Below are 26,019 nucleotides of genomic sequence, written 5' to 3' on the forward strand. Positions count from 1 at the left end.
TCACAAGCTATATCAGCAATTGTAAAAGAAGTTGTCAAACATATTGTAAAGTCCAAGTCTTTTGTCTCACTCTTCCTATTCCTACTCCACTATATACTCCACAAATAAAAACATGCCACACGTCCATCTATTTTATTAAATGATAAATTTATACCTTCTATTATTTCAATTTCCTAAAATAAATAAATAAATAACCCATCGTATTTAGGTAATTGAAATAATAGAAGGCATATATTTAACATTTAATAAAATAGATGGACATATGACATTTTTATTTATGAAGTATATAGTAAAGCAAGAAAAGTGAGATAGAAGATTTGGACTCCATATTGTACTCTTAGAAGAATTCCCATTCAAGTTGATTTCATCCAATTCAACAGTTGACAGCTTGTGCCGGTGGGTGTTGGGTACGTCCCACAAAGAGCGCAACCCTTGAGTTTAATTGACACTGACTTCAGCCTTTTTGCCTAGGACCATTTAAACTTCCACAATCACAATCCGGGATTGAGGCTGTTCAATCCTTTAAATAGCTTATCATAAAACTAAAGAAAATTTGTGTGATTTTAGCACTTATATACATGCCGTAGCTAGAACTGGGAAAAAAATTGAAAGGAAAAGAAAAGGGAAGAAAATTATTCTATTTCTATAACACTACTACATTACATGACATTGCAAAATGTCCTTTCTCATCCGCTCAAAAAGGATGAAAAAGAGAGATTTCCTATTTGGAATACATCAATAACAGAATTAGGACTTTTTTTCTTCAAGATTAAATTAATAGAACACATTAAATTAGTTTCCGAAACCAAATGGTGATTTTCTCCGACTTCCTCCTTCTCCATATTGCTCGTTCCACTTCCTTAGTTCATTCATGCTTGCAGCATCATACGCAACTGACGGCCCAACCTATACAATAGAATAGGAGACCAATTTAATGTTTCAGCAATGATAATGCCATTTACAGAAACCACGTTGATGCTGAATTGAGTTGTGTGAATTAAACAAAACAAAACAAAAAAAATTGAAGAAAAAAATTGAGCGGCTTATTCCATAAGAATAGCTAAGTTAGTCATCTTAAGAATATTCATAGGCAAATTTTGTTTTTTTTTTTTTAAGACAACTTTAATCCGAAGTACAGCAAAGCCCAAATTAGTAAAACTCCAAAAGAGAACGAGAGAGAGATTAACTAGTAATGCAGGTCTGACTCGACTTAGGTAATATCAACTTCAAAAGATCATATAAAGAGAGGAGTTTTTTATCTAGTAATAGCAACACAAGAGAACTATACTGGCATTTGCTTCAACACAAGGAAGACATTTTTGAAACATGGAGATCCACACTCTCCGCATGGGGCTTTACATTGACATAAGAATTCATGGAATGAATAATTTCTCAAGAACACTTTTATATAACCTTAAAAAAGTACTTCAGAAGAGTGAATAAGAAGGCAGATTCTACTTGTGAGCAGGAAGGAGACAGGACACAAATGATCAAGGATATCCTTATTTCACTCATTGTTCTGCATAAAAGCAAGAGACACCATTCTGGCCATGCTCTATCCACCTAATTAATTCTCAATCATTTTTGGCAATCAGCAGAAAAATCAACCAATGATAGGAACATACAGCAAAAGCATTAAAATATGGTGGTCCACACCTTATGCACTTTATTTAATGCTAGTTAAAATTCATCTGATTTTGCCATTTATTTAGCGATCCAGCAAATAGCCCAGTCTTTATTCCACTATTCATGCAAAAAAGAAAAGCTACCTTTGACAGTACGATATCTCAAATAATTATGAATATTTGCTTTGAACAGTTGGGATAATAAGAGAATCCTGAAGTTATGCCACCAACAGTTAAAATCAATCATTCAAAAGCTTGCCATATGGTTGCTATGACAACAGCTACTAGTGGTGCTACCAGTAAATACCTTATTTGAAGATGGTGATGATGCTACTTTGCCATTTAACCCAACTCAAGCTGACAAACTTACTGAATGGTTACCAAGGCAAAAAGCATTTGGTCTTAAATCATTGAGGTTGCATTCTACAATATAGGTTGATTATGATTCTATATTTAGCTATTCTGATACTCTGCTTGAATATGCATGGGATACGTTCAAGATACAGTGAGCACCCATCGGACAAGGGAGAAGGGGGAAAAAAAAAAAAAAAAGAGAGAAGATCTTGACACCTGGCAAATTTCCCACCGCTGATCGGCCCAGCTGAGTTAAAAGCCCTAATTTTCTCACTTAGTCAGTCTCTACTCTCACTTTCGTTTTCAGCTCTGCCTCTATTCGCACTTCACAACAATGAAGTCCCACTCCCAACCATAGATTGCCACTCTCTCTCTCTCTCTCTTTCGTCTTTGTCGATCGTCGATGCCAGAGCTCCTCCTCCCCCTTCTTGCCGATAAGTCTCTCAAACTCTCACTCTCTCTCCCTTGCCTCACCTCTGTTCTGAATCAAAATCGCAATTTTTTTTTTCTTATCTTTTCATTATGCTTCTCACTTGCTCACTTGCCCAGTGGCCTGGGCTTTTAGCCTTACTGCCCCCTTAGGCCTTAGTTATGTTATTACATATTGGTTGTTTTGACTTGAGTTACCTTTTGACTTTGGAATTTTTTAGGATATATATTTGCATTGTTGCAGCCTGTGGCCTGTAATATATTGATATAGTGATATAAATAATAAACATAATATTTTTTGTTTAGCCACTGTGATACTGTTGCACACTTGTTTCTGTTATACTGTTATATAATTTATATATTTATTGTTCATGAAATTTGTAGGTAAAATGAATACCCATAAAATGTCCGACAAATTTGCCAATAATCAATTTCAGTCAGATGAAGAAACAAAGTTTCCTCTATGGAGATTTGTTACTATATTGGATAAAGCAGTTGGTGGTGGTGGTGGAAACGCTGTTTTTAGTTGTAATTACTGTAGAGATGTTTTCAAGGGGTCTTATTCTAGGGTGAGAGCACATTTGTTAAAGAACCAAAAATATGGAGTAAAAGTATGCTATAAGGTTTCAACTGAGTGTCTTGCAGAGATGCATCAAATAGAAGATGAAAGCCAAGAGGCTGATCAGAGGAAGAAGCCTAAGTTAGTACCTTTACTCACTGGTCATAGTCAGATTCCTACTGACAGTATTATAGGTACAAGTCAACCATTTCAAAAAAGAAAATTGACTGGGGGGAATCATCCTTTGGAAAGGGCTTTAACAATCAATGCCAAGACCATATAGATAGTCTTGTTGCTAGGACATTTTATTATGCTGGGTTACCCTTTCATTTGGCTAAAACCCATATTTTATTGAGATGATTAAATATGCCGCTAATAATAATTTAGCGGGCTATGCTCCTCTGGGTTACTATAAATTAAGAACTACACTCTTGCAAAAAAGGGAGGGGACAAGTTGTTGGGGACAATTAAAGAAACTTGGAAAGAAAAGAGTTTAAGCATAATAAGTGATGGGTGGACGGATCCCCAAAGACCACTCATCAATTTTTTGGATACATCAGAAAAAGAGCCAATGTTCTTAAAAGAGTACAAATGCAAGCACTACATTTCAAACTTGTTTCTAGAGGTCACAGCTGAGGTTGGGCGTCACAATGTTGTTCAAATCATTACTGACAGTGCACCTGTTTTGAAGTCTACAGGATCTATTGTTGAAGCTGAATATCCCACTATATTTTGGTCACCATGTGTTGTGCATACCCTCAATCTAACTTTGAAGATTATATGTGCAGCCAAATACTCTCTTCATAATGAGTTCACATATAATGAATGTCAATTGATTACGAAGTGTGCTGATAAGGCATCTTTCATTCGTGGTTTCATCATGAATCATTCAATGAGATTGGCAATTTTTAATGAATTTTCCCCTTTGAAATTACTTGATGTTGCTGATACACGATTTGCTTCAATAACATGCTTAAAAAAGATTGAAACTCATAAGAAAAGGTCTTCAAAACAGGGTCATTAGTGAGCTATGGACATCTTATAGAGAAGATGATATTGGAAAAGCTCAAACTGTGAGAATATATTTTGGATGGAATATGGTGGGACAAGGTTGACTATATTCTTCGATTCACAGGACCTATTTATGAGATGCTTCGAGTGGTCGACAAGGATAAAGCCATTCTTCATGAGGTGTATGAAATGCAAGATTCAATGATAGAACAAGTGAAGAAAGAAATATACCGGTTTGAAGGCAAGCAAGAACATGCGTAGTGTATATTTAATGATGTGGCATACAATGTACTCATTGATAGGCGGAACAAAAATTGCAAACCTCTTCATTGCCTTGCTCACTCCTTGAATCCTAAGTAAGATTTCTTTCCATTCTAATTTTCTTTTCTTCCTTTTGAAATCAATAAAGTCATTTTTATTATTACTACTTATATACTTATTTTTTACTAGGTATTATACTAATCAATGGATTGTTGAGGGTAAAGGTCGTGTTCCTCCACATAAGGATCGTGACATTTCTGATGAGAGAAATAAGTCCTTAAAAAGATATTTCCCAGATATGGAAGATAGAAAGAAGTGCATGCAAAGTTTGGTTTATTTTCAGGACATATGTCCTATGATGATATTTTTTTTTTTTTTTTTTTTGATAGGTAATAAGAGTTTTATTGATAAGAAAAGTACAATGTGTTTACGATACTAAACTCACTACACTTGAATCAAATACAACCAAATCAAAGGGAAGAGCTAACAGAAATAAGGAAACGAGACATGGAAATACAATGCGTAAAACCCCAAATACAAGACCACTCAAACAAAGTCCTAACTAGCAAAGACTTCAATAGATCAATAGGTCTCTCAATATTGTCAAATGTTCGGGTATTGCGTTCTTCCAAATTAACCACATAAGACACGCTAGAACCCTATTCCAGACATTAGAAGAGTAAATTGTATTTAGCACCACCCACAGAACCTCAAACATAAGAAAGACTTCACTCCACAAAGCATGAGCGAACTTGCAATGGATCAAAAGATGATCCACAGTTTCCTCATCACACCGACATAGGAAACACCAATTACAAGAGACAAGTTCTTCTTAACAAACTGGGAGGCTCTTCTTGATTTGTTGAAGAGAATGGGTTTTGGTGTGAGGTGGTGTAAGTGGATCCGCACTTGCATATCTACAACCCAATTCTCTGTCTTGTTTAATGGGTCTCTAGCTGATTTTTTTGGGAGCTCAAGGGGCTTAAGACAAGGGGACCCACTATCCCCCATATTGTTTCTGGTTATGATGGAGGTCTTCAGTAAGATGTTGAAAAGAGCTAAAGGGGCTGGTTTGTTTCGAGGCTTTAGGGCCGATGGTAGACGGGGGGGAGTGGTTTGTGTCTCACATCTTTTGTTCGCAGATGATACGATTTTGTTTTGCGATGCTGTTGAGGAGCAGATTCTACATGTTCGGATGCTTCTTCTTTATTTCCACGCAATGACAAGCTTAAAGGTTAATGCGCTGAAGAGTGAGATGGTTCCCATTGGGAAGGTTCCTAATGTCCATGTCCTGGCAAAGATTTTGGGATGCCAGATTGGGTCTTTGCCTATGACCTATCTTGGTATGCCATTGGGGGCGCCCCACAAGTCCCCTACTGTTTGGAATCCTATCTTAGAGAAAATTGAGCGTAGTTGGCCAATTGGAAGAAGTTGTATTTGTCAAAAGGATGAAGACTAACGTTGCTTAAAAGCACATTATCTAGCCTCCCCACTTATTATTTGTCTCTTTTTACCATCCCAACGCATGTGACTAATAAAATTGAAAGGTTGCAAAGGGATTTCTTGTGGGGGAACTCCAAGTTACATTTGGTGGGTTGGGACAAGGTGTGTACACCTTTGATAAATGGTGGGTTAGAAGGAAATTAATTACTTTTAATAAAGCCTTACTAGGGAAGTGGTTATGGCAGTTTGGGATTAAGGAGACAAGGCTTTGGAGAAGGGTTGTAGCTCTCAAGTTTGGGGAAGAATGGGGGGATGGACGTCCAAGCTAGGTAGAGGGGTGCATGGGTGTGGCTTGTGGAGAAGTATTCGTATGGGATGGGAGGATTTTAGCAAGAATATTCGCTTTGAGGTAGGGGTGGGGGATAGAGTGAAGCTCTGGACAAATTAATGATGTGGGGATTCTCCACTTCAATTGACTTTTCCGAGGGTGTATGGGATTGCATCCAATAAAGAGGCATCGGTGGCCTCTTCTCTTGAGCGGTTGGGGTTAGAGGAGCGGAGAAGTTGGGATGTTCATTTTATTCGGAGACCAAATGATTGGAAAATGGGTGGTGTGGATGATTTTCTCCATACCTTGGGCTCAAATCTTCCTCCTATAGAGAACAAAGATCATATGCAATGGAAGTTGACAAAGAATGGGGACTTTGGTATTCGTTCGTTTTACAATAAGTTGAGAAGCCCTTTAACCATTATTTTTCCTTGGAAAAGTGTTAGGAAGGTTAAGGCTCCTCGACGTGTTTCCTTCTTTGTGTGGACTGCTGTATGGGATAGGATCCTTACAGGTGATAATTTGAGGGGTAGAGGGTTGGTTCTTGTTGACTGGTGTATCATGTGCCGTAGTAATGGGGAGACGACGGATCATTTGTTACTACATTGTGGAAAGGCTTATTGGCTGTGGAGTTTGGTGTTTAGATCTTTTGGGTTTTCTTGGGTCTTGCCAAGATCAATTGTGGATACTCTATCCGGTTGGTGGAATTGGCCTGGGAAGCATGTGTAATAGGAGGGAGCGTAATAGGAGGACGTTTGAGGGAGCGTAATAGGAGGACATTTGAGTACATGGAAAGGTCGGATGACCAACTATTGGCCACTTTCAGTGGCACTCTGTTTGACTGGTATAGGGCTTGGGGACTCACCTCTAGTGATTCTCTCCCTATATTCTTTAGCTCTCTCCTGTGTACTTAGTATCTTTTCCTTTCGTTATCTTTAATCTTTTTCTTTTCCCTTTGTATTTTTCTCGCTGCCTTATGTTTTTCTGCATAGGGTAGTGTTCTTGAATATATATCTTTATTACCTATCAAAAAAAAGGTTATCTACTGTGAGAATACCATCCCTAGCAGTTGTCCATAAAAAGAAAGACACCCTTTTATGTACCTTAACACACCAAATGCTCCATCAAGGGAAAGAAACAAAAGGGGCTTCAATAAAGAGTTATAAAAACAGCGCACATCAAAAACACCACTACAATTCAATTATCAAATCAGGATATCATCGCCCTCTCCCCTTGGTATTTTGCAGGAAATATGCTCAAAGAAAGAGTAAAATCTCCCCAACTCCCAGTCATTAAAGTCGCGACGGAAAAGTAAGTCCATGGAAGAAAGATATAACTCAGATACATTGCTTTGGTGGTTAGTCCATGGGTCCTCATTACCTATGCTTCAAAGCATAGTTGTAAAGCTTCTTGGACAACCTTGTTCGTCATCATGCACCGAGAGGAATTGGAGTACATATAGCTTTATTCATTGTTTGAAGAGGAACAGAATTAGTCCTAGACGTGCTGAAGATTTAGTATATGTTCATTCTAATATTCGACTTCTTTCAAGAAAGAGGGAGGAGTACAATAAAGGAAAATCTCATAAGTGGGACAATGGTGGTGATTCTTGGGATGAGCCATTTGGAGGAGCTAGATTGCTTGAGATTGCATTTTTATCACTAGATGAGCCTGAGTTGGAGGTAAAAGGCTTGTCTTTTTTTTTTCTTTTTCTTTTTCTTTTTTTTTGATGTTGAATGTAGTTTATTTGAAGCTTTGAACTCTTTGTTTGTACTTTAAACAACACCTTATGGGTGTTTGTTTATTTGAACTCTTGGTTTGTATTTGAGACAACATTTTATAATGTCATTGTACTTGTTTGTTGTTTAGCCTTTAAATTAATTTTAGATATGTTTTCAAGCATATTATTGTTGTTGCTTAATGTTAAAACTTAAGATAAGCATAAATTATGTACAAAAATATTTAAATATACCTAAAAATAAATATAAATCAATTAATTGCCGTGTCCATAATTCTATGATGAATCATTATCTTCATAAGACTAGATAACTACAATAAAATAACTCCTAAAAGATAATTATGAGCATGACTTAATTCCAAGTGAAATAGCCATGATGAATAATCTTATGCAGTCAAGCTGAACACTTATCCAATAATAAAAATACAGTTCATATTTTAAATTTCCTACCTTGGCTTTTGACTGAATCAAATCATCCAAACTAAGTGCTCGTATGGCTGGAGCTACATTGCTTTTGCTTCCCTATAAAACAATTAAACAGATGCCAAAAGAAAACATAACAAAATTAGAATGAAGATTGTAATACATTGGAACTAATGATAAATGTAAGCAGCAAAAGGGAACCAGAACAGTTTCTTGTGAGTAGTAAAGTGCCAGATTGTGGGTTCAGAATTGTCTAAATGGTAATTCAGACAGCCAGATGGAGCCAATGACATGGTGTGGTTTGAGAGGCTTCACCAGTCATGTCACTATCCAAGTATAAGATCTAAGATGGACTTTAAACCACCTCACAGGATAACACAACCAAATGCACATACTACAAAAAATTGTTGCTTCTATTCAACAGAGACCAAAATAAAATAGTTCAAGGAAGAAAAAAAAAGTTGGGGGAGGGGGGAGGAGAAACATTCATGCACTATCTGATCACTTCTTTCATTAGTAAGTCACACACATACATATGGATCTTGAACCCAAAATTCTCCACCCTATTCTTACCAAAGAAGTTACCAATTGAGCTAGAATTCAATTGGCCCTGATTTGATTAGATTTTAAAAAGAGATTAGTCTATATGTATCATGGTACAGCAAAAGCTCTTCAACTAGATAGCAACACTGACTATTCAAAGATATCTATCTTGTTTCCAGCATAACAATGATTAAATGATAATATCAACATCTGAGTACTACACAAGTGCAAGACGCAGAAGAAAAGAAAAGGAAAGCAAACACGTTTGATTAAAGTTTGGGAATATACTAGGGAAGCCATATCCATCTGAGAGAGAGAGGGTGAAAGAAATTTGGATGAACATAATGAGGCTGACTTCTCTAATCAATTGTCCTAAAATTTCATATGTTGTTCCCCACACTCAGCTTCTTGTCAGTTTTCACAAGCAACTAGAACACTTTCATCTTTTTTACACATAAAACCCAACATATATATTAGATTTTATACTTTCATTAACAGAAATTCATGAATGACGTATTTCTAAACTGTAAGGTTCATCCTGACATGCAGTTCTGAGGTGTGCCTGGCCCCAAATACTGATGGAAATGAGAATGTAAGTTGAATCTTAAGACCTTACTTGAGATAACATCTCACCTACCTTTTTTTCTTCTTCTAAAAGTTCTTGGACAGGTCTATATGCTGCAGCAATACAGAGATTCTGTGGGGGGAAAAGATGATTAGGTATGAAACAATCACATTTAGAAATTTCAGAAAGACATTCAGCATCAGCGCATTACCTTCAAATCACTACCGGAATATCCTTCAGTTGCATAAGCAAGTTGTTCAAATGAAAAATCAGGTTCTAGAATCTCTTGTGAAAGAAATATTCTCAAAATCTTCATACGATTTTCAGCATCTGGTAAGTCCACGTATATCCTAAAGAGCAACCAAACATAACTCATTTGGCAATACTGTTTATTTTGTTCTGTTTTTAATTACATCATCTCTTTCCCAAATTCAAGGGTCATTAGCATTAAAATGGAGCAAAAAAAAGCATGTGTGGCTTATATGCAGAGCATATGATGATTTTGACAAATGACAAAAAAAAAAAACTAACCATCTAAAGTCCTTAAATCTCAATGTGCATTTTTACTAAGAAATGTTACCTTCTTGGTAAGCGACGAATGACAGCATCATCAAGGTCAAAAGGCCGGTTTGTGGCACCAAGAATGAGGATTTTTTGGCTATCTTTTGACCTCAATCCATCCCAAGCTGCCATAAACTCGTTTCTCATTCTTCTAGTGGCCTCATGCTCAAAGGAACCACCACGAGCACCAAGCAGACTGTCAACCTACAAACAAAATTTAACATCTTAAAGAAGCAATTTGCAAAGACAAACAAAAATAACCATAACATATTAAACAAGGATTCAATTTTGGGTAATTAATGTAACATTGTATCATCAGAACAAAGCAAAAACCCATTTATATTTCGTCAGAGATGCCCTCCAAATGGGCAAAAAAGAGAACCAAAAAGAGAAGAAAAATCTTGAACAGAATATTGATGAATTATCATCCACAAATCCAGATAGAAGAGCCTGAGGGGAAAAATTAGAAGCAGATTTACACACATCTTTCACTACATGTTAAAAGTATATTTAACATGTACTTCTTTCACTACATGTTAAATTTTAATAAAATCATAATCGTAAGATAACTTCCACAATTAACCAAAAACTACCAAAATGTTTTAAAACATCAAATTGATTAGTTTCCTAGATATATTAAGAGTAAATTAAAAAACTCGGGGTTTGGGGGAAGAGGGGGCGATTCTGCAAAAGCATTTTATAGGGAAATTTTATCCCCCTAAAGTAGTAAAGAAAGGGTTGTTCAACATCCTTCCCTTCATTCATTTCTTAATAAAGTATTTCTTGTTCTCCATCTCGTATTTTTTTTTTTTTTTTTTTTGGGGGGGGGGGGGGGGGGGGGGTTAAGGAGGATTACTCGTGCTCTTTTAACTTTTCTGAAATGTGAGCTTTGATATATAAGTAGTGTTAAATTATCGGTTGTCCCAAAAGTTTAAACCTTTAGGAAATGGTGAATTTAATCACTTCACCACAATTCTAACACTTCCCCTCATGTGTGGGTGATGAGCACAAGGAAGAGCTCAAGGAAAAAGAAGATTAAATATACAATGATTCAAGAGCTATAGTGGTGGCATCAGCACCCATCGAGCCGATTTTGGATGCGGTGGTGGCTGGGAAAGAGGAAAGGAAGGTATGGATTTTTTTGGTGTTGATCTTCCAAAGTTTTCTTCATTCGAGGGGGTCCATCGCAGCTGTCACACTATTAAGGAATTGGTTGGAGATTTGGATAAATCATGGGGTAATTCTAAAGAATGGATGTTACAACTGAGAGATGGTAAGCAGATAGTGATTCCACTGTCGTTTTACCAGTCTCTAGATAGCAAGTCAGATTGCTCAGTCACGGAGGGAGAAGCTGGTCCAGGTGATAATTGTTTTGTCACGAAAAGGAAAATTGTTAGCTGGGCAGACAAGCGTGATAAGGTGGTTGATTCTTTGACTGTTGTTAATGGGTTGGAGGATGAGCTATGGGAATTTGATGAAAGGTTGATGACTTGGGAGAGAGGTAGGGAGCCATTAGTTGTGGTACCTTTGGTCACAGAAATTTCGTTGGAAATTGAGTGTAATTCTGGGACGGATCTTAGGTGTAAGGAGAATGTTGATAGCAATCAATTATCACTGTGGGTAACTAAAAGGATTAAGGCATTTAGGAAACCCATGGGGACTTAAGAGGCCAGAAAAAATAAATAAATAAATAAAAATAAGCAACAGCAGGAGGTAGGTAGTCAGAAGAAGCTGGTTTCATCAAGGCAGATGGGCCAGCGGGAACTAAAGAATTTAATGAGCTTTTTGAACGTTGAATATGGGTAAGCTAAGTTAAAGAGTGTCAGTAGTGAGAGGACTGTTGTGGTACATCAATGAATTTGAAGATTATTTCTTGGAACGTTAGGGGGTTGAATGAGTGGGATAAAAGGCTTCAGGTTAGAAACCTGATTAGAAATTGGAGGCCTAATATTGTTTGTCTTCAAGAAACTATATTGGAGTTGATAACCAGAGCTGTGATTCGCAGTTTGTGGGGTGGCCAACATGTTGACTGGTCATATTTAGGTTCTTGTGGAGCTTCTGAAAGGGTGTTGCTGATGTGGGACAAGCGGGTTGTGGATAAAGTGGAGGAGGCAGTGGGAAGCTTTTCGGTGTCTTGTAAATTTAAAAGTGTGGTTGACCAATTTGTTTGGGCATTTACTGGAGTGTATGGTCCTAACTCAGTGAGTGATAGAAGGCTGTTATGGGAGGAATTGTTTGGATTAAGCAGTTGGTGGAATGTTCCTTGGTGTATGGGAGGTGACTTTAATGCGATAAGATTTCCTTCCGAACATGTGGTTCCACTATTTTTACTGCTGCTATGTGTGAGTTCTTTGATTTTATTTCTAAGGAAGGTCTTATTGATATCCCCATAGAAGGAGCAAATTTTACCTGGTCTTAATTCTAGGGAAATTGAGTCGAAGGCGCGGTTGAACAGAATTTTTGTTCTCTGCAGATTGGGAGGCTAAGTTTCCTACTGTGTGCCAAAGAAGAATGTCTAGGCTTTTATCAGATCACTTTCCGATTGTCCTAGAGGGTGGATCCTTCCAGCATAAGGGTAGGAGGCCGTTTAGATTTGAGAACATGTGGCTTAACCGCTTAAGGATGAAGGCTTTGTGAAAAGGGTGCGTTTCTAGTGGGATTCCTATCATTTTCAAGGTGCTCCAAGTTTTGTGTTGGCAAATAAATTAAAATTGTTGAAAAATGACTTGAAAAATGGAATGTTGAGGTGTTTGGAAATGTAGAAGAACGAGGAAAACAGTTGTGGAAGGATCTTAGTAAGTTTGAAACTATTGAGGAAAGTCGTGGTCTAACGGAGGAGGAGAAGCTAGATTTTGAAAGAATCCGAGGGGAGCTTGTAAAAGCTTCTCTTTTGGAAGAAATATGTTAAGCGCAAAAATCTAGAGTACTTTGTATTAGAGAAGGAGATAGGAATACTAAATTCTTCCATCGTTTAGCCAATTCTCACAGAAGATTTAACTCCACAGATAGGCTTATGGTGGATGAAGAGCTGTCTTCGGATCTGAATGTCATAGCAGAGTTTATTTCTCACTTCTATAGGCAGCTTTATTCTAAAGATGTGGTTAATAGACCTGTACTTGACATGGAATTCTCTAGAATTTCTGAGGAGGATGCTATCTGATTAGATGGGTCGATTGATGAGGATGAGGTGTATGGGATGATCCATGGTTTTGATGGCAATAAGGCTCTTAGCCCTGATGGGTTTTCCATGGCTTTTTTCCAGTCTTGTTGGAGTGTGTTGAAAGTTGAGATTATGGAAGTTTTTCAAAACTTTAATACTAAGCTGTATTTGACAAGAGTCTTAATACTACATTTCTTGCCCTTATTCCTAAAAAGACAGATGCTATGGAGATCAAGGATTTTAGGCCAATCAATTTAGTTGGTGGGATTTACAAGACTATTTCAAAGCTGTTGGCTAATCGGTTCTCAAGGGTGGCACATGGGCTCATTTCAGATTCTCAGAATGCATTTGTAAAAGGTAGACAAATTTTGGATTCCATGTTAATTACTTCTGAACGTATTGATAGTAGATTGAAGACAGGGATTCAAGGGTATTGTGTAAGTTGGATGTGGAGAAGGCATATGATCATGTGAATTGGGGTTTTCTAATGTATATGTTGCAGCATCGTGGGTTTTCTAGAAAAGTTGAGAAAATGGATTATGCGTTGCATTTCTACCGTTAAATTTTCCATTTAGATTAATGGGAGTCCTTTGGATTTTTCTGGAAGCTCTAGGGGGATTAGGCAAGGGGATCCTCTATCTCCATTTCTCTTTGATGTTGTTTTGGAGGCTTTGAGCTGTATGTTGGATGTGGCTATAGCTGCTGGACAGTTTTCGAGCTTCTCTGTAGGTTCTACTCCTAGTACATCGATGATGGTGTCTCGTCTTTTATTTGTAAATGACACCCTTATTTTTTTGTGATGCTGACCCTAATCAGTTGGTTACTTTGAGGGGGATTCTAAATAGATTTGAGGATGTTTCAGGGTTTAGAATTAATTTGGGAAAATGAGAGTTGGTACCAGTTGGTGAGGTATGTAATCTGGATGTGTTAGCGGGGTTGTTAGGTTGTAGGCATTCTTCCCTTCCTTTGAAATATTTGGGACTTCCTTTAGAGGCTAAATTCAAGGAGTTGTCAATCTGGAACCCAATATTAGAGAAGATGGAACGAAGACTAGCAGGGTGGAAGAGACTTTATTTATCTAAGGGGGGTAATGTAACTCTTATTAAAAGTACTCTTTCCTCTTTACCTACTTATTTCCTTTCCATATTTCCTATATCAGGGAAGGTTGCTAATCGCATGGAGAAATTACACAGAGATTTTCTTTGGAGTAGTATTAATGGTGATTCTAAGTTACACCTGGTGAAATGGGCTAAGGTTTGTAAGTCATTGCAGGTTGGAGGGCTAGGTATAAGACGATTGAGAAGCTTTAACTCTACCTTGTTAGGCAAGTGGTTGTGGAGGTATGGGTTAGATACAGATGCTTTATGGAGAAGGGTTATAGAGGCAAAATGTGGGGATGATTGGGGTGGGTGGTAAACGAAAAAGGTGACAACTGCATATGGTGTTAGCCTCTGGAGGTTTATTAGAAGGGGGTGGCTGAACTTCTTTAAACTCCTACAGTATGATGTAGGTGATGGTACTAGAGTGAAGTTTTGGAAGCATGCATGGTGTGGGGATTGTACCCTTAAAGAGGCTTTTCCAGATCTTTTTTGCCTTAGTAGGGCAAGGGACTCTTCAATGACGAAGGTTTTGTGTTGGACTGGTGGGAGGATTCATTGGAATTTTCAATTTCATCATGCACCGCAAGATTGGGAAGAAGACTCTTTTGATCGGTTTATGGCCATTGTTTTACTCTTCGAAAGTGCGGGAGGTTGGCCCTGATAAGGTTTGTTAGAAGCCAGCAAGGAGTCAGGGTTTTGAGGTTAGAAGTTTCTATCTTTCTTTCTACCCTCTTATTCTCTCCTTCCCATGGAGGTTTTTGTGGCAATCGAATGTCCATCCAAGGGTGGCTTTCTTTTCATGGTCAGCCTCTTTAGGTAAGATTCTTATAACTAATAACCTTCGTAGAAGGAGTATTATTGTTCTTGATCAATGCTATATGTGTAAAAGGCGTGGGGAGTTGGTGGATCACCTTCTGCTTCATTGCCTAATAGCTCCTGAGCTGTGGACTTTGGTGTTTTGTTTGTTTGGACTCAATTGGGTTATGCCTCTTAAGGTATTTGAGTTGTTTGAGTCTTGGCAAGGTAAATTCAGGCAAAATTGTGATATTGTTTTTTGGAGACTTGTGCCGCATTGCTTGATGTGGTGTATTTGGAGAGAAAGGAATGCTAGATGCTTTGAGGGATGTGAGCGAGTCCTTGCTAGAGATTAGGTCTTTTTTCTTGCATACTCTCCTTGTTTGGAGAGCGGCTTTGTTGCATTTTTCTTGTTTTTCCCTTCCTGCTTTACTTGATCGTTATAATTTTGGTTCTTGATTTTTGTCCCCATAGTACATCCCCAATATGCTCGGGTTGGCTAGTTTTTTCTTAATAAAATTCTTTCATTACCTATCCAAAAAAAAAAAAGAATTGTGGTCTAGTTTTGATGTCGGACCTTCGTAGTACCTTTGATAGGTCATTTTAGTTATTAGTATTGAGTCTTTTAGGTTGAGAAGCTGCTGGATCAGGATTTAATTAAGTTCTATTAGAATAAGGGCTGTTTGGTAATTTCCAGAAATCTGGAATGGGCTGTCATTGGCTGTACCAAAGGCATATGAGTCTTATTTTATGTTTAGAGTCCTCCTATTTGGTTTAGGAGTTATTACGTCTTATATTTAATTGTTGTTAGTGTTCTTATTCATTCTCAAAATGGGTTATTTAGAGTCCAAGTCCTAGGAAAGGGATAACTATAGCCTCTAGGAAAGGGATAAAGGCTCTTTTGTGGTCATGTTATTTCAGAATATAGTGATTTATTAATAAAACTCAGCAGCTTATTTTAAGCTTGTTTGTGTGATGCAAACTTCTCCGAGGTGTGATGCCAAAGAACCCTAGGTGTGATGCTTAGGAAGACCTAGGTGTGATTGCCTAGAGTTTTATTTATGTTATTTTCTGTTTATCCCCTGTTTCAGCCCCAAAACAGCCATCAATATTCATTCTTTTCTAACCTAAACTCTTAAACATCAATCCTTATTCAAGAATTCTTCAAGAAACCTAGTATAGTGCTGAATTTCTTAAAGATCCTACATCAGTGGGCCTAAACTCCCCCTTAATAAGTGGGCTCCAACACATGGGATTTTAACATTTTAAATGAGAGGCAAAGTAATGCCAAAGATCAAACTCAAGATCTCTTACTCTGATACCATGTTAAATTACAAATTGTCCCAAAAGCTTAAGTTATTAAGAAATGTTAAATTAATTCACTTAACCACATTTCTAACAAATGTAATTTTGAAACTTCAAAAAATAAAAATTCAAACATATTCTGAAGTTTTTCCATTATTTTAGCTGACAGCCTTGTTAGCGAAATTATCAATATTGGTTTCAAACATGTGTTACGGAATGTCAATAAGTTGTTTAAATAGAACTTCTACAATACAAAAGAAGGTGCACTGTGTTGTGACTTGTGAGACTGGTGATGTGAAGATAATACTGAGAATATAAATTCATGACAAAAACATTCACTATTTTTACAGAAAAATACAATTAAAAAGCTAAGTCTCAAACCCTCCCATAGTTTTCATTGAGATTTAGAGTTAGATAGGCCACAGGTGCATTTTTTATATAATGGGGAAGTTTTCACAGTTGTTGGACTTTAGAATTCAGTTGCAGGAGTAGGACAGATACTGTATGAAGTGTCAGGGATAACGACCTGGAAGCCTTATATATCAAGAAAAAATGTCTTACAACAATCTACATTATGTTTGACCCTTTCATTGACAATTCTAAGCATAAAGAGAGGTGGAGGACAGAGAAACAAAAAAAAAAAAAAAAATTCTTAATTTTGGGTTTAGCAGCTTCACCATGTTCATGTTCAGTATTGCGTAATGAATAGTGAATACTTTGCTGAGGTCAACATAGGGTGCACGGAATACCTTTGCAGTCCAACTTATCAAAAAAGGGATACCTTTGCAGTTTGTGTCTTTGACCCCATGTAGCTCCTTCATGGAGGTCACAAATTATTCCTTTATATGATAATGCAACTGATTTAATATTGTTTATCCTCTTCTGTGATGTTGCATCTTTGCACAAATTTTGTTGTTACTAAAATGAAAAACTAAAAATCGAAGGGATGACAGTATTTGGTTCACAATGTACATAAGCAATTATGTTCCAAATTCTCCCAAGTAATAAAGAAATTATACTTAGATATGTGACACAAACAACCAGTTTGTTTTACTGCATATTTTCATAGCAAAAACCAACCTCATCATCAACTGCACGTATTTCCTAACAGAAACTCACCTCATCAACAAATATAATGACAGGAGCAAGCTTGCTAGCAAAGGAGAAGAGAGCCTTGGTAAGCTTTTCAGCATCTCCAAACCACTGTATCAAGTAACAAATTTGTAATTAATTATCTCCTGAGCACAATAGAAAGATACCCCCCCCCCCTCTCTCTCTCTCTCTCTCTCTCTCATACATAAGGGGTTGCAAGGGCCATTTTGGCTAAAGCTAGTAATAATAATTTAAGAAGGGAAAGAATAAAAGAATATGATTAATGCTTACAATGAAACCAGAAAAAGACACAGCATAGTTTAAATAATATTCCACAGCATTTCCTCACAAATTATCAAAGAATCAATAATTTTCCAAATCAGTAATTCACACCAATGTTTTAAAAACCGGACTGGAGGCAAAACCAGATTTGCCTCCGGTTCCCGGTTTTAGCCGTTTTTTCCAGACTGTACTTGCCTCTGATTCCCGGTTCAAGCAGTCAGACCAGCCAGTCCAGTCCGGTTTTTAAAACCTTGATTCACACCATCAGATTTACAATTCCATCGGAATGGGCAGAGGCACCTCTAATTGTTCATCATTTCAGCAGATATAATACTGAGAAGACTAGTTACATTGAATGATGCCATTCCTTTTCTATTTTTTAATGATTCTATGGGGGAGGAGAGGGGGGGGATTTGAACCCTAGACATTTCCATTAGAAACACGGAAGGTGTCAATTGAACTACAAGACTCTTGGTGAATGATGTCATTCATAAAAATACTTTTTGTTCTAAAACCTGAATCAGATTTTTCAGGATGCAAAAGAAGATAATGTAAATTAAATTTATCCATTGTTCATTGCCAAGAAAAAAAAAAGTATACTAGAAACACAGGAAAACACACACACACACAAATACCAAGGAATTTGAAAGAAGAATATGCAACTATGCTTGTATGGATATCCAAATTCATTATAGCCAGCATGAAACCAAGTTATATGAACTTAATTACTCCATTCATCCCACAATAGCCAAAACAGCCCAAAAAAAAAAAAAAAGGAAAATAGCATCAGTCCTTGGAGGATGAAACAGCCATGAACTGGAACTGGAATACTACAAAATTATAAGAAGCATTGCAAGTATTTAGATCCTAAACAATCTCGTATAATGTAGCATCTCCTTTTCTGCATACCTTTGATGTAAGAGTTGAACCAGTTATGCTGATAAAGTTCGCCCCAGCTTCCGTTGCAAGCGCCTTGGCAAGAAGGGTTTTCCCAGTTCCGGGAGGCCCAAAAAGTAATATTCCTTTGCAAGGCTAACAAAAGCATTCACAAAATCACATAATGGAAAAAGCACACCACAAATTCCATCCAACCCTGATCAAAACGCATAAAAGGAACAAATCAATACCCGCAACAAATTTCCATGGGAAAACAGTTCCGGTCTCCTCATTGGAAGAATAACAAGTTCATTCAGTGCCTTCTTCACATCTTCTAGAGCACCTATATCATCAAACTTGACACCAATTTCACCCGGGGGCACCACAGCTGAAATAAAGTTGCTCTCATACTCATCCTTTGCAATGTTCTGTCATCATTTATGTGTTAGAGGTGTACACAAGATACAAAGCCATTTAACATTTCTATTTGGATAGTAATTGATGAAACATGCCTTCAAACTCTGTGAGGGCTTTCGAGATATAGCTTCTTGCTCCTTCAACCTCAAAATCGCAGTTTCAAGGCTTCACGCACATAAGAACAACAATCAACTTCAAGGTTGTAGAAACCCAAATAATTTTTAGCGATGAAAAGAATCTATACCTTTCACGAGGTAGGTACAATCTTTCCCCTTTTATCAACGGAAGATTACAGGAAGACAAGTAATGATTTTTAGCCCAGCCAACAACTTTCTCAGCCTCTGCAAATGAATTTGATAATAATGATCTTCAGATAAAACTGGCTAGTAATTGACAACAACACATCAGTAACCATTCTGCGTGTGAAGTTATCCTCAGAGCTAAATCACAAGCCATACAGCCATTGGATGTTACAACACCTAGATTTTTGGGATTCAGACATTTTAACATAGAGAAAGTTAACAAATTCCAAGCAAACCTCCAACCCATTATCATGATCATACAAGTGCAAAGCACATATAGACCTATCAAACTATATTTTTTAAAATTTTGTTCCTTTATTTTTTTAGAGATATATCATATATATATATATATATATATATTAAGAAAACTAATACAAAAAATAACAGCTGGAACAGGCTGAAACAATATTATAGACCGAAACAGCCTCAGGGTAAGTGTACTGAATTGGTGGCTGGAATGGTAAATTCTGGATGCTGTAATGCTACAGACCTACAGTAATTATAACTTTGCAATAAACTAGACTTAAGGTGATATGCATGCTGTACTTAGGATGGTACTGCATTTAATTCTCATATGTGCATTCATTCTTTATCTTATACCATACAACCATGAATTTATCTACTTATTTTCAGTATTTGACAACACTATGATATTAAGAAAATAGGAATTATACCACTAAAGTTTTGTGTGTGTGTGTGTGTGTGTAAGTTGTAGCCACAAGGGGAGGGAGGAGGAGAGATCCAAACTAGTAACCTCCGCTTCATGAGGTGTGGTCCCCAGCCAGCTACCCCTTGGGGTTGAAAATACCACTGCAGTTTCTTAACAAGCAGAAATTACAAAAGAATCTTCATTCTAGTTTCTTACTCTTTTTTGTCAATATCACACCATCAGTATTTACATGCAATAGTTCCATGCATGACAGCTCATGTTCCTCAAGAACCTGCAATACACAGCTTCAGAAATCAATAACAAAAATCAAATAGTGCAAGAACATCAAAAACATGGGCACTGTAAAAATCACATCATTCAGAAGTGCACCTTAGTCCATCAGACATTACCAGTAAAGATTTATCCAAAATTACCCCCCGCCCCCCCTAAAAAATAAAAAACTTCAAAACTAATTCCATACCTTATGCAATTCATTTAAATTGCTACGTGTTATCACAATCCTCCTGTCTTCTTCAACCTGTTTATGGAATGTTCTAAGTAGATCCTCCTCCTGCACAAAGCAAGGAAAGATCAAGATTATGACAACCACAAAAAATTACAACCCCAAAAAATTATATGCATTGTTTAAATGAACCAACTGGATTGAAAATTTTTTAAGTGAAAAATGAGGGCTTAGATGTGAAATAAGAGCCTCAATGGTCATACCCAGTGCACAAATCTCCCACTTTTGTCGAGTCTAAAAGCGATCATGCTAAGCAGCCTTACCCCCAATTTATTTGAGAGGCTGATTCCCAAAAGTGACCTGCCGTTTTTGGTGGAAGGCACTAGCCATCGCACCAAGGCTCAACCTCAAAAGAAGAGCCTAAATGGGTTGTAGATAATTATACTTCCGTCCATACAATGTATAATTAAACAGAAGCATAAATTGTGATTTTACTTGAATATATTGTCAAGAGTACTAATCGCACAAAATGGATGCCTTAAGTAGACACACCTTTCTTTCTTTTTCTTTTTTCAACAAGTGCCTTCAGTATACACCCAATTAACTAAAAATTTTAAAACCAAATGCTTGAGCCACTACTAGAAAGCTCAATTCAATCAAATATCCCCCCCCCCCCCAACTGATCCATTGACACCAAATTATATTATTGGATTTTTTTTCTTCCAAAACTTAAAAAATAATACTTATAATTCCAAGGAACCTAGCTAAATTGCGAACGCACTTAGAATGGAGTTCAGCAGGCTATACCCATAATAAGTAGCAAGTCCTAAAAAGGAACTACATGCTTTGGTTACATAATCACAGTGCTCCCACCAATGCCCTACCCAACTCCTACTTTAATTACCAGTTGTTTAAGATGCAATGAGCAATCAAATATTATATTTTGTACCAACCCAACACAGATAAAGGATGAATCCCAGGTCTACACAACATGCAGGTATCTCCATCATATAATCCAAATTGATATATGTTACAATTTCAATGTTGTGAGCCACAAAATATAGATTGGACCTAGACAAACACTTGGCCAACTAGAATTTCGGGAGGCAACCAGAATCACTTTGTTTGCATCCTAATTTCCTTACAAAAAATTGTAATGCCAAGTCTTCCAAAAAGAGCAACAATGAATAAGAAAAAGTAGGACATACATGTTAATTAGCAGAACCCAACCAGTGAGATAATGCAAAGAAAGGCCAAAAGAAAACCAAGGAAGCAATGAGTAACAAAATATATATATATATTTTTCTTGGTCAGTTACACACTATAAATTATTGTTTTTTCCTTGTTATTGGTACATTATACATGCACCCAATAGAGCTTTGAACACACTAACCTCACCCTCCACCCATTCCTTTGGAAGAATTAAAGTATTATTTGAGCTAAAGCTCACACAGGCCACACACACACTGAGTTATGAACCAAAAACCTCACCTTCTACCTTGTTATTTACAAGAGTAGGTGAGATTTGAGCTGAAGCTCATTGGCAGAAATAAGTAACAAAATATCATTATCATACTTATATAGCATATTACAATGACCTATTTTCTAGTATTTTAAATAACAAGTCAAACATTTACCTTAGGAGGATATATGCACAAAACATTAGTGAAGAGCTTATATATTTCGTTATCACCAGATCTCTTTGTCGCCTTAAGACCCTCAGTAAGTCGCTTTAAAGGTAGAGGCTGGAAAATAAAAGTAATTCAATTTCATAACAATTATTAGAACAATAGTATAAGTAGTTAAGATTAAATAGTAATAGTGACAGATACAACACATTAAATAAAAAGAATTTATAACTTGGATTTCAAAAAGAATGTGGTGGAAGCGCACCACCTAATACAAGAGACAAAAAAGCATCGGTGTAAGTACAATAAATAGCTCCAAGTTACAGCCATGACATTTTATTATGCCAAAATACCATGCCACCAACACCAGGTACTCCAGCTGGATTCGTTACACATTCTATGAGAATGTGAATACCAACATCTGCCTCCCAATAATGACTATCCATAAATTGAAGTGGAGACACTCTTATAAAAATAATGTAGTGGAAGCAAACTATACAACAAATAAATAAAAACATGATCATCTGTACAATAATAAGTTTCAAGTCATACATCCATGGGAATTAAGGGTAGTTTGGTAAATTTAGTTGAGCAAATTTTATAGGAGATCCTAAGTATCTTAGGTTGCATTTCTTTGAGTCCAAGTTAGTCTTTTATTAATTAATACCTTATTAGCAATTCGTTTATTTCGATGGAAAACGTTGTGTAAAGTTAGTTTTTCATGTTTTCCAGTTTTGGTAGTTTCAGAAAAAATAAATTAAAGAAAAACTATCTTTGGTCAACAAAAATAGAAAAAGTATGGCTTATTTTTAGAGATTGTTTTTCACTAAATTTTTTTGGAAAACTTTATCTCACAGCAAGCTAAATAAAGGAAGTTAGGAAAAAAAATTTCAACTCATTTAAAGTTGAAACCAAATATAGGAAAAAGAGATAATTTTAAAGAAAATACTTTTTGGAAAATGACTCATTTTCTAGAAAACATTATCGCCGAAATAATCAGAGTGTGGCTTTTAAGTTTACTAGTCAAACTAGGAATTCTAATGCAAGCACAAGAAACAATACTCTTATAAACTTGTATTCAATGTACTCAAAGAATAGATGGAGTGGATAAAAAAGAATATTGAGTGCTTTTAGTATTGAAGCACATTAGCCTCGTTGTTCTTATTCTTTTTGTTCACTCTTTTTTTTGATAAGTAATAAAGATTCATTGATATCAAAAAGAGAGAGACACCCAAGTACACAGGGGGTATACAAGGGTGAACAAATCAAAAACGAACATTACAAAAGTCAAGTAAATCCAAAATAGAAGAAAATGGTTGGTTTCTCCACATAGAGAACCAGTCAAGTAAGGTTCGGAAAAATAGAAGGTTGAGATCAGGCATGGAACGCTCAATGTCTTCAAAACACCTACTATTTCTCTTCTTCCAAATACACCACATCAAACAAAGAGGAATGACCTTCCAAATATCTCCATTATGATGGCGACCAAAACGACCTTGCCAGCAAGCAAAAAGCCCGACAACAGACATTGGCATGACCCAACAAACTCCAAATAAACCAAAAACCATATCCCACAACTCCGAAGCAACCAGGCAATGAAGGAATAGATGGTCAACACTTTCACTATTACACTTGCACATATAACACCAATCCAAAATGCAAACCTTTCTTTTCCTTAAATTGTCAATTGTCAGACATTTCCCCAAGGTTGCGGTCCATACAAAGAAAGCCACTCTAGAGGAGATCTTCTGCTTCCAAATGCTTTTCCAAGGGAAAAACTGCTCACTATGGCCAACAAGAAGATGGTAGTATGCACTAACCGTGAACCCCTTACTCTTACAAGGCAGCCAACATGGGTTCACTCTTTTCTTCTTCTCATTCTTGTGGTACTGAACATGGATACTATTCATACAACATTGAACACCATAAACTTCGATCTTTTCCTTCTTTCTTACATCCCAAGTCAACCCTTCCTCTTATCTATCAAAACCATAAAACCTCACAGACGTTCTCTATCAAATAGCCATAACCTCATCAAACCCAAGTCAATTTTGAGCAAGAAGTCTCTCTTTCTTCTACAACTTAAACCCTAGATCCACAAATCACCCTAAACCCTAACCCACCATAAGCACATGTAAGACAAATTCCCAAGCTTGTCCTACATCAAAAAGGCATATGGATAGAATGGTCTAGGCAGAAGGAAGTTACATTATAACTTCCAAAGAAAGTGATTGCAAGGGACTTTTTGGAATCATAGTCTGCAACTCATAAAGCAATTCATTCCAAATTCCCAAGAGGGAACTTGTTTGTATAGTTGGAACCAGCCAAACTGTTTAATAGAAGTGTTCAGAAAATATTAAGCCAAAAAAACATTAACTTTAAAAAAAAAAACAAAAAAAAAAAAATCTCTACTTTCAATGACATCCTCATTGAGAATCTCTCTACTGGACGTCTAGTAGTCCATTAATTGGCATTTGAACTATAAGGTTTCAGCTAATTCCCAGCTTGCCTTCTAGGAAGCACCTACACGGATGCGGGTGCAAGTGTGGGTACAAGTACGATACGGCGACACGTCAATTTTTGAAAAAGTAAGATACAAGTACGGCAGGGATACGTATATTAATTAATTATTAAATTTATTTTTATTTATATTTTCTATATATTTTTAAGCATTTTTTTTCATATAATGTTAAATATATATATATATATATATCAACTTAAGAGCATTAATGGATAAAAAAGTGAATATATAACTATTAAATGATGTTTAGAAATTAGAATATAAAATTGAAAAAAAGGGCACAAGTTAAAAAAGTAATATATAGACTTGATAATGAAATAAAAGGCACAAGTTAAATATGTGTGTGTGTCTAATTCATCTATCAAATTGGACTTGGGAGAAGGTCCAAGACTTAATAAGTTTGAGAGTTCCAATGCTTTGTCTCATGCCCAAGCCCACAAAACTAAAAAGAATAGATAAATGGTAAACAAGCGGAGAAACCAAACAAGAGAAACGAAAAGTCAAAAAAGAACAAAAGGAAGATGGAAGGACCAGAGGCAAAGAAGAAGAAGAATTGTGAAAACGAAGAAGATCTGCGAAGAAGAATAAGAAGAAAAAGATCTGCAATGGGCTGGGGTTGTTCTTCAGGTGACCATACTAGGTTTGTTAGTTTGGGAGTTTTGTTTTTAAGTTCTGCCCCTCAAACAGCACATTTCAGGCTTTTATTTTAAATTAAGTCCTTTTAAAAATTTAAAAAAAAAAAAAAATTGTCGCGAGCCATGTCCCAGTCACATCCATGCCGTGTCACGGCCACATCTGAATTATTATAAAATAAAATAAAAAAATAAAAAGTCTTGGACACGTGTGTAGCCGTGTCCGCGTCCGACACGGGTACGGCAACCATTTAGCCGTATCTGGGCTTTCCAGCTAGCCTTGATCTCAGGTTCACCCTTCTACTTGACAATAAGAGCAAAGACATGCCTCAAATCTTATCAATGTCTTATTCAAGAAGCTTGCATTTGCAGTAGAATATTAACTTCAACAACAGTTAAAACATTTCATGAAGACTATAAAAGGAAAATAACAATAGTGACAGTTAAACATGAAAAGTCAACAACCTATCTAGTTAGAGAATGTGTGTTGAGTGCCTTCAAAGGTTAGCAAGCATTACCAGCTTAGCAAGGCGCCCAAAATTCGGAAGTATCATTGTCTGTTGAACATCATAAAGAAAAATATAAGAACAAATTGACCACAAGTTATAACAGGCAATGAATGTCAACACACAGATATTTACATTTATGTACACAGCCTCAAACACATTTGTAAATATATATAACTTGCTAATCAACATCAAATTCATGAAACTTACAAATTTTTCTTTCTCTTTCGACCCCGATTCAACTTTGTTCTGCCCACAGATCAAAACAACTGGACCTGATAATTGGTCAAACATTTCCTGCACTCTATGTACAAACTCCTTACGATTTGACTTGGGAACCGCCCTAGACAACCATTCAGAAGAGTCTGGAAAATAGACAATGAGAGGTTGCTTGGATCTCAAAACCTGAAAAGAAAAATCAAACATCAAGTGGTTAGGGAGCATTTCTTGA

The 26,019-nt window shown here is 36.6% G+C and overlaps 1 protein-coding gene across 2 annotated transcripts in view; it reads right to left on the bottom strand.

Annotated features, from left to right (window-relative positions):
- Positions 1 to 504: 504 nt before the first annotated feature.
- LOC126717928 (uncharacterized) overlaps positions 505 to 26,019 on the bottom strand; it is a 42,366-nt gene continuing 16,851 nt past the window's right edge. For both annotated transcript variants that reach the window (XM_050419924.1, XM_050419925.1), the window contains 15 exons: positions 25,779 to 25,973; positions 25,581 to 25,619; positions 21,919 to 22,026; positions 20,300 to 20,389; positions 20,035 to 20,110; positions 19,112 to 19,208; positions 18,963 to 19,032; positions 18,702 to 18,878; positions 18,484 to 18,606; positions 17,320 to 17,403; positions 9,860 to 10,044; positions 9,491 to 9,629; positions 9,352 to 9,411; positions 8,199 to 8,270; positions 505 to 906 (listed from right to left, as the gene is read on the bottom strand). In XM_050419924.1, coding sequence (XP_050275881.1) covers positions 793 to 906; positions 8,199 to 8,270; positions 9,352 to 9,411; positions 9,491 to 9,629; positions 9,860 to 10,044; positions 17,320 to 17,403; positions 18,484 to 18,606; positions 18,702 to 18,878; positions 18,963 to 19,032; positions 19,112 to 19,208; positions 20,035 to 20,110; positions 20,300 to 20,389; positions 21,919 to 22,026; positions 25,581 to 25,619; positions 25,779 to 25,973 — 1,629 coding nt within the window. In that variant the 3' untranslated portion in view covers positions 505 to 792. The remainder of the gene's footprint in view (positions 907 to 8,198; positions 8,271 to 9,351; positions 9,412 to 9,490; positions 9,630 to 9,859; positions 10,045 to 17,319; positions 17,404 to 18,483; positions 18,607 to 18,701; positions 18,879 to 18,962; positions 19,033 to 19,111; positions 19,209 to 20,034; positions 20,111 to 20,299; positions 20,390 to 21,918; positions 22,027 to 25,580; positions 25,620 to 25,778; positions 25,974 to 26,019) is intronic.

This window comes from Quercus robur, chromosome 3 (assembly GCF_932294415.1).
Source record: "Quercus robur chromosome 3, dhQueRobu3.1, whole genome shotgun sequence".
Lineage (NCBI taxonomy): Eukaryota > Viridiplantae > Streptophyta > Magnoliopsida > Fagales > Fagaceae > Quercus > Quercus robur.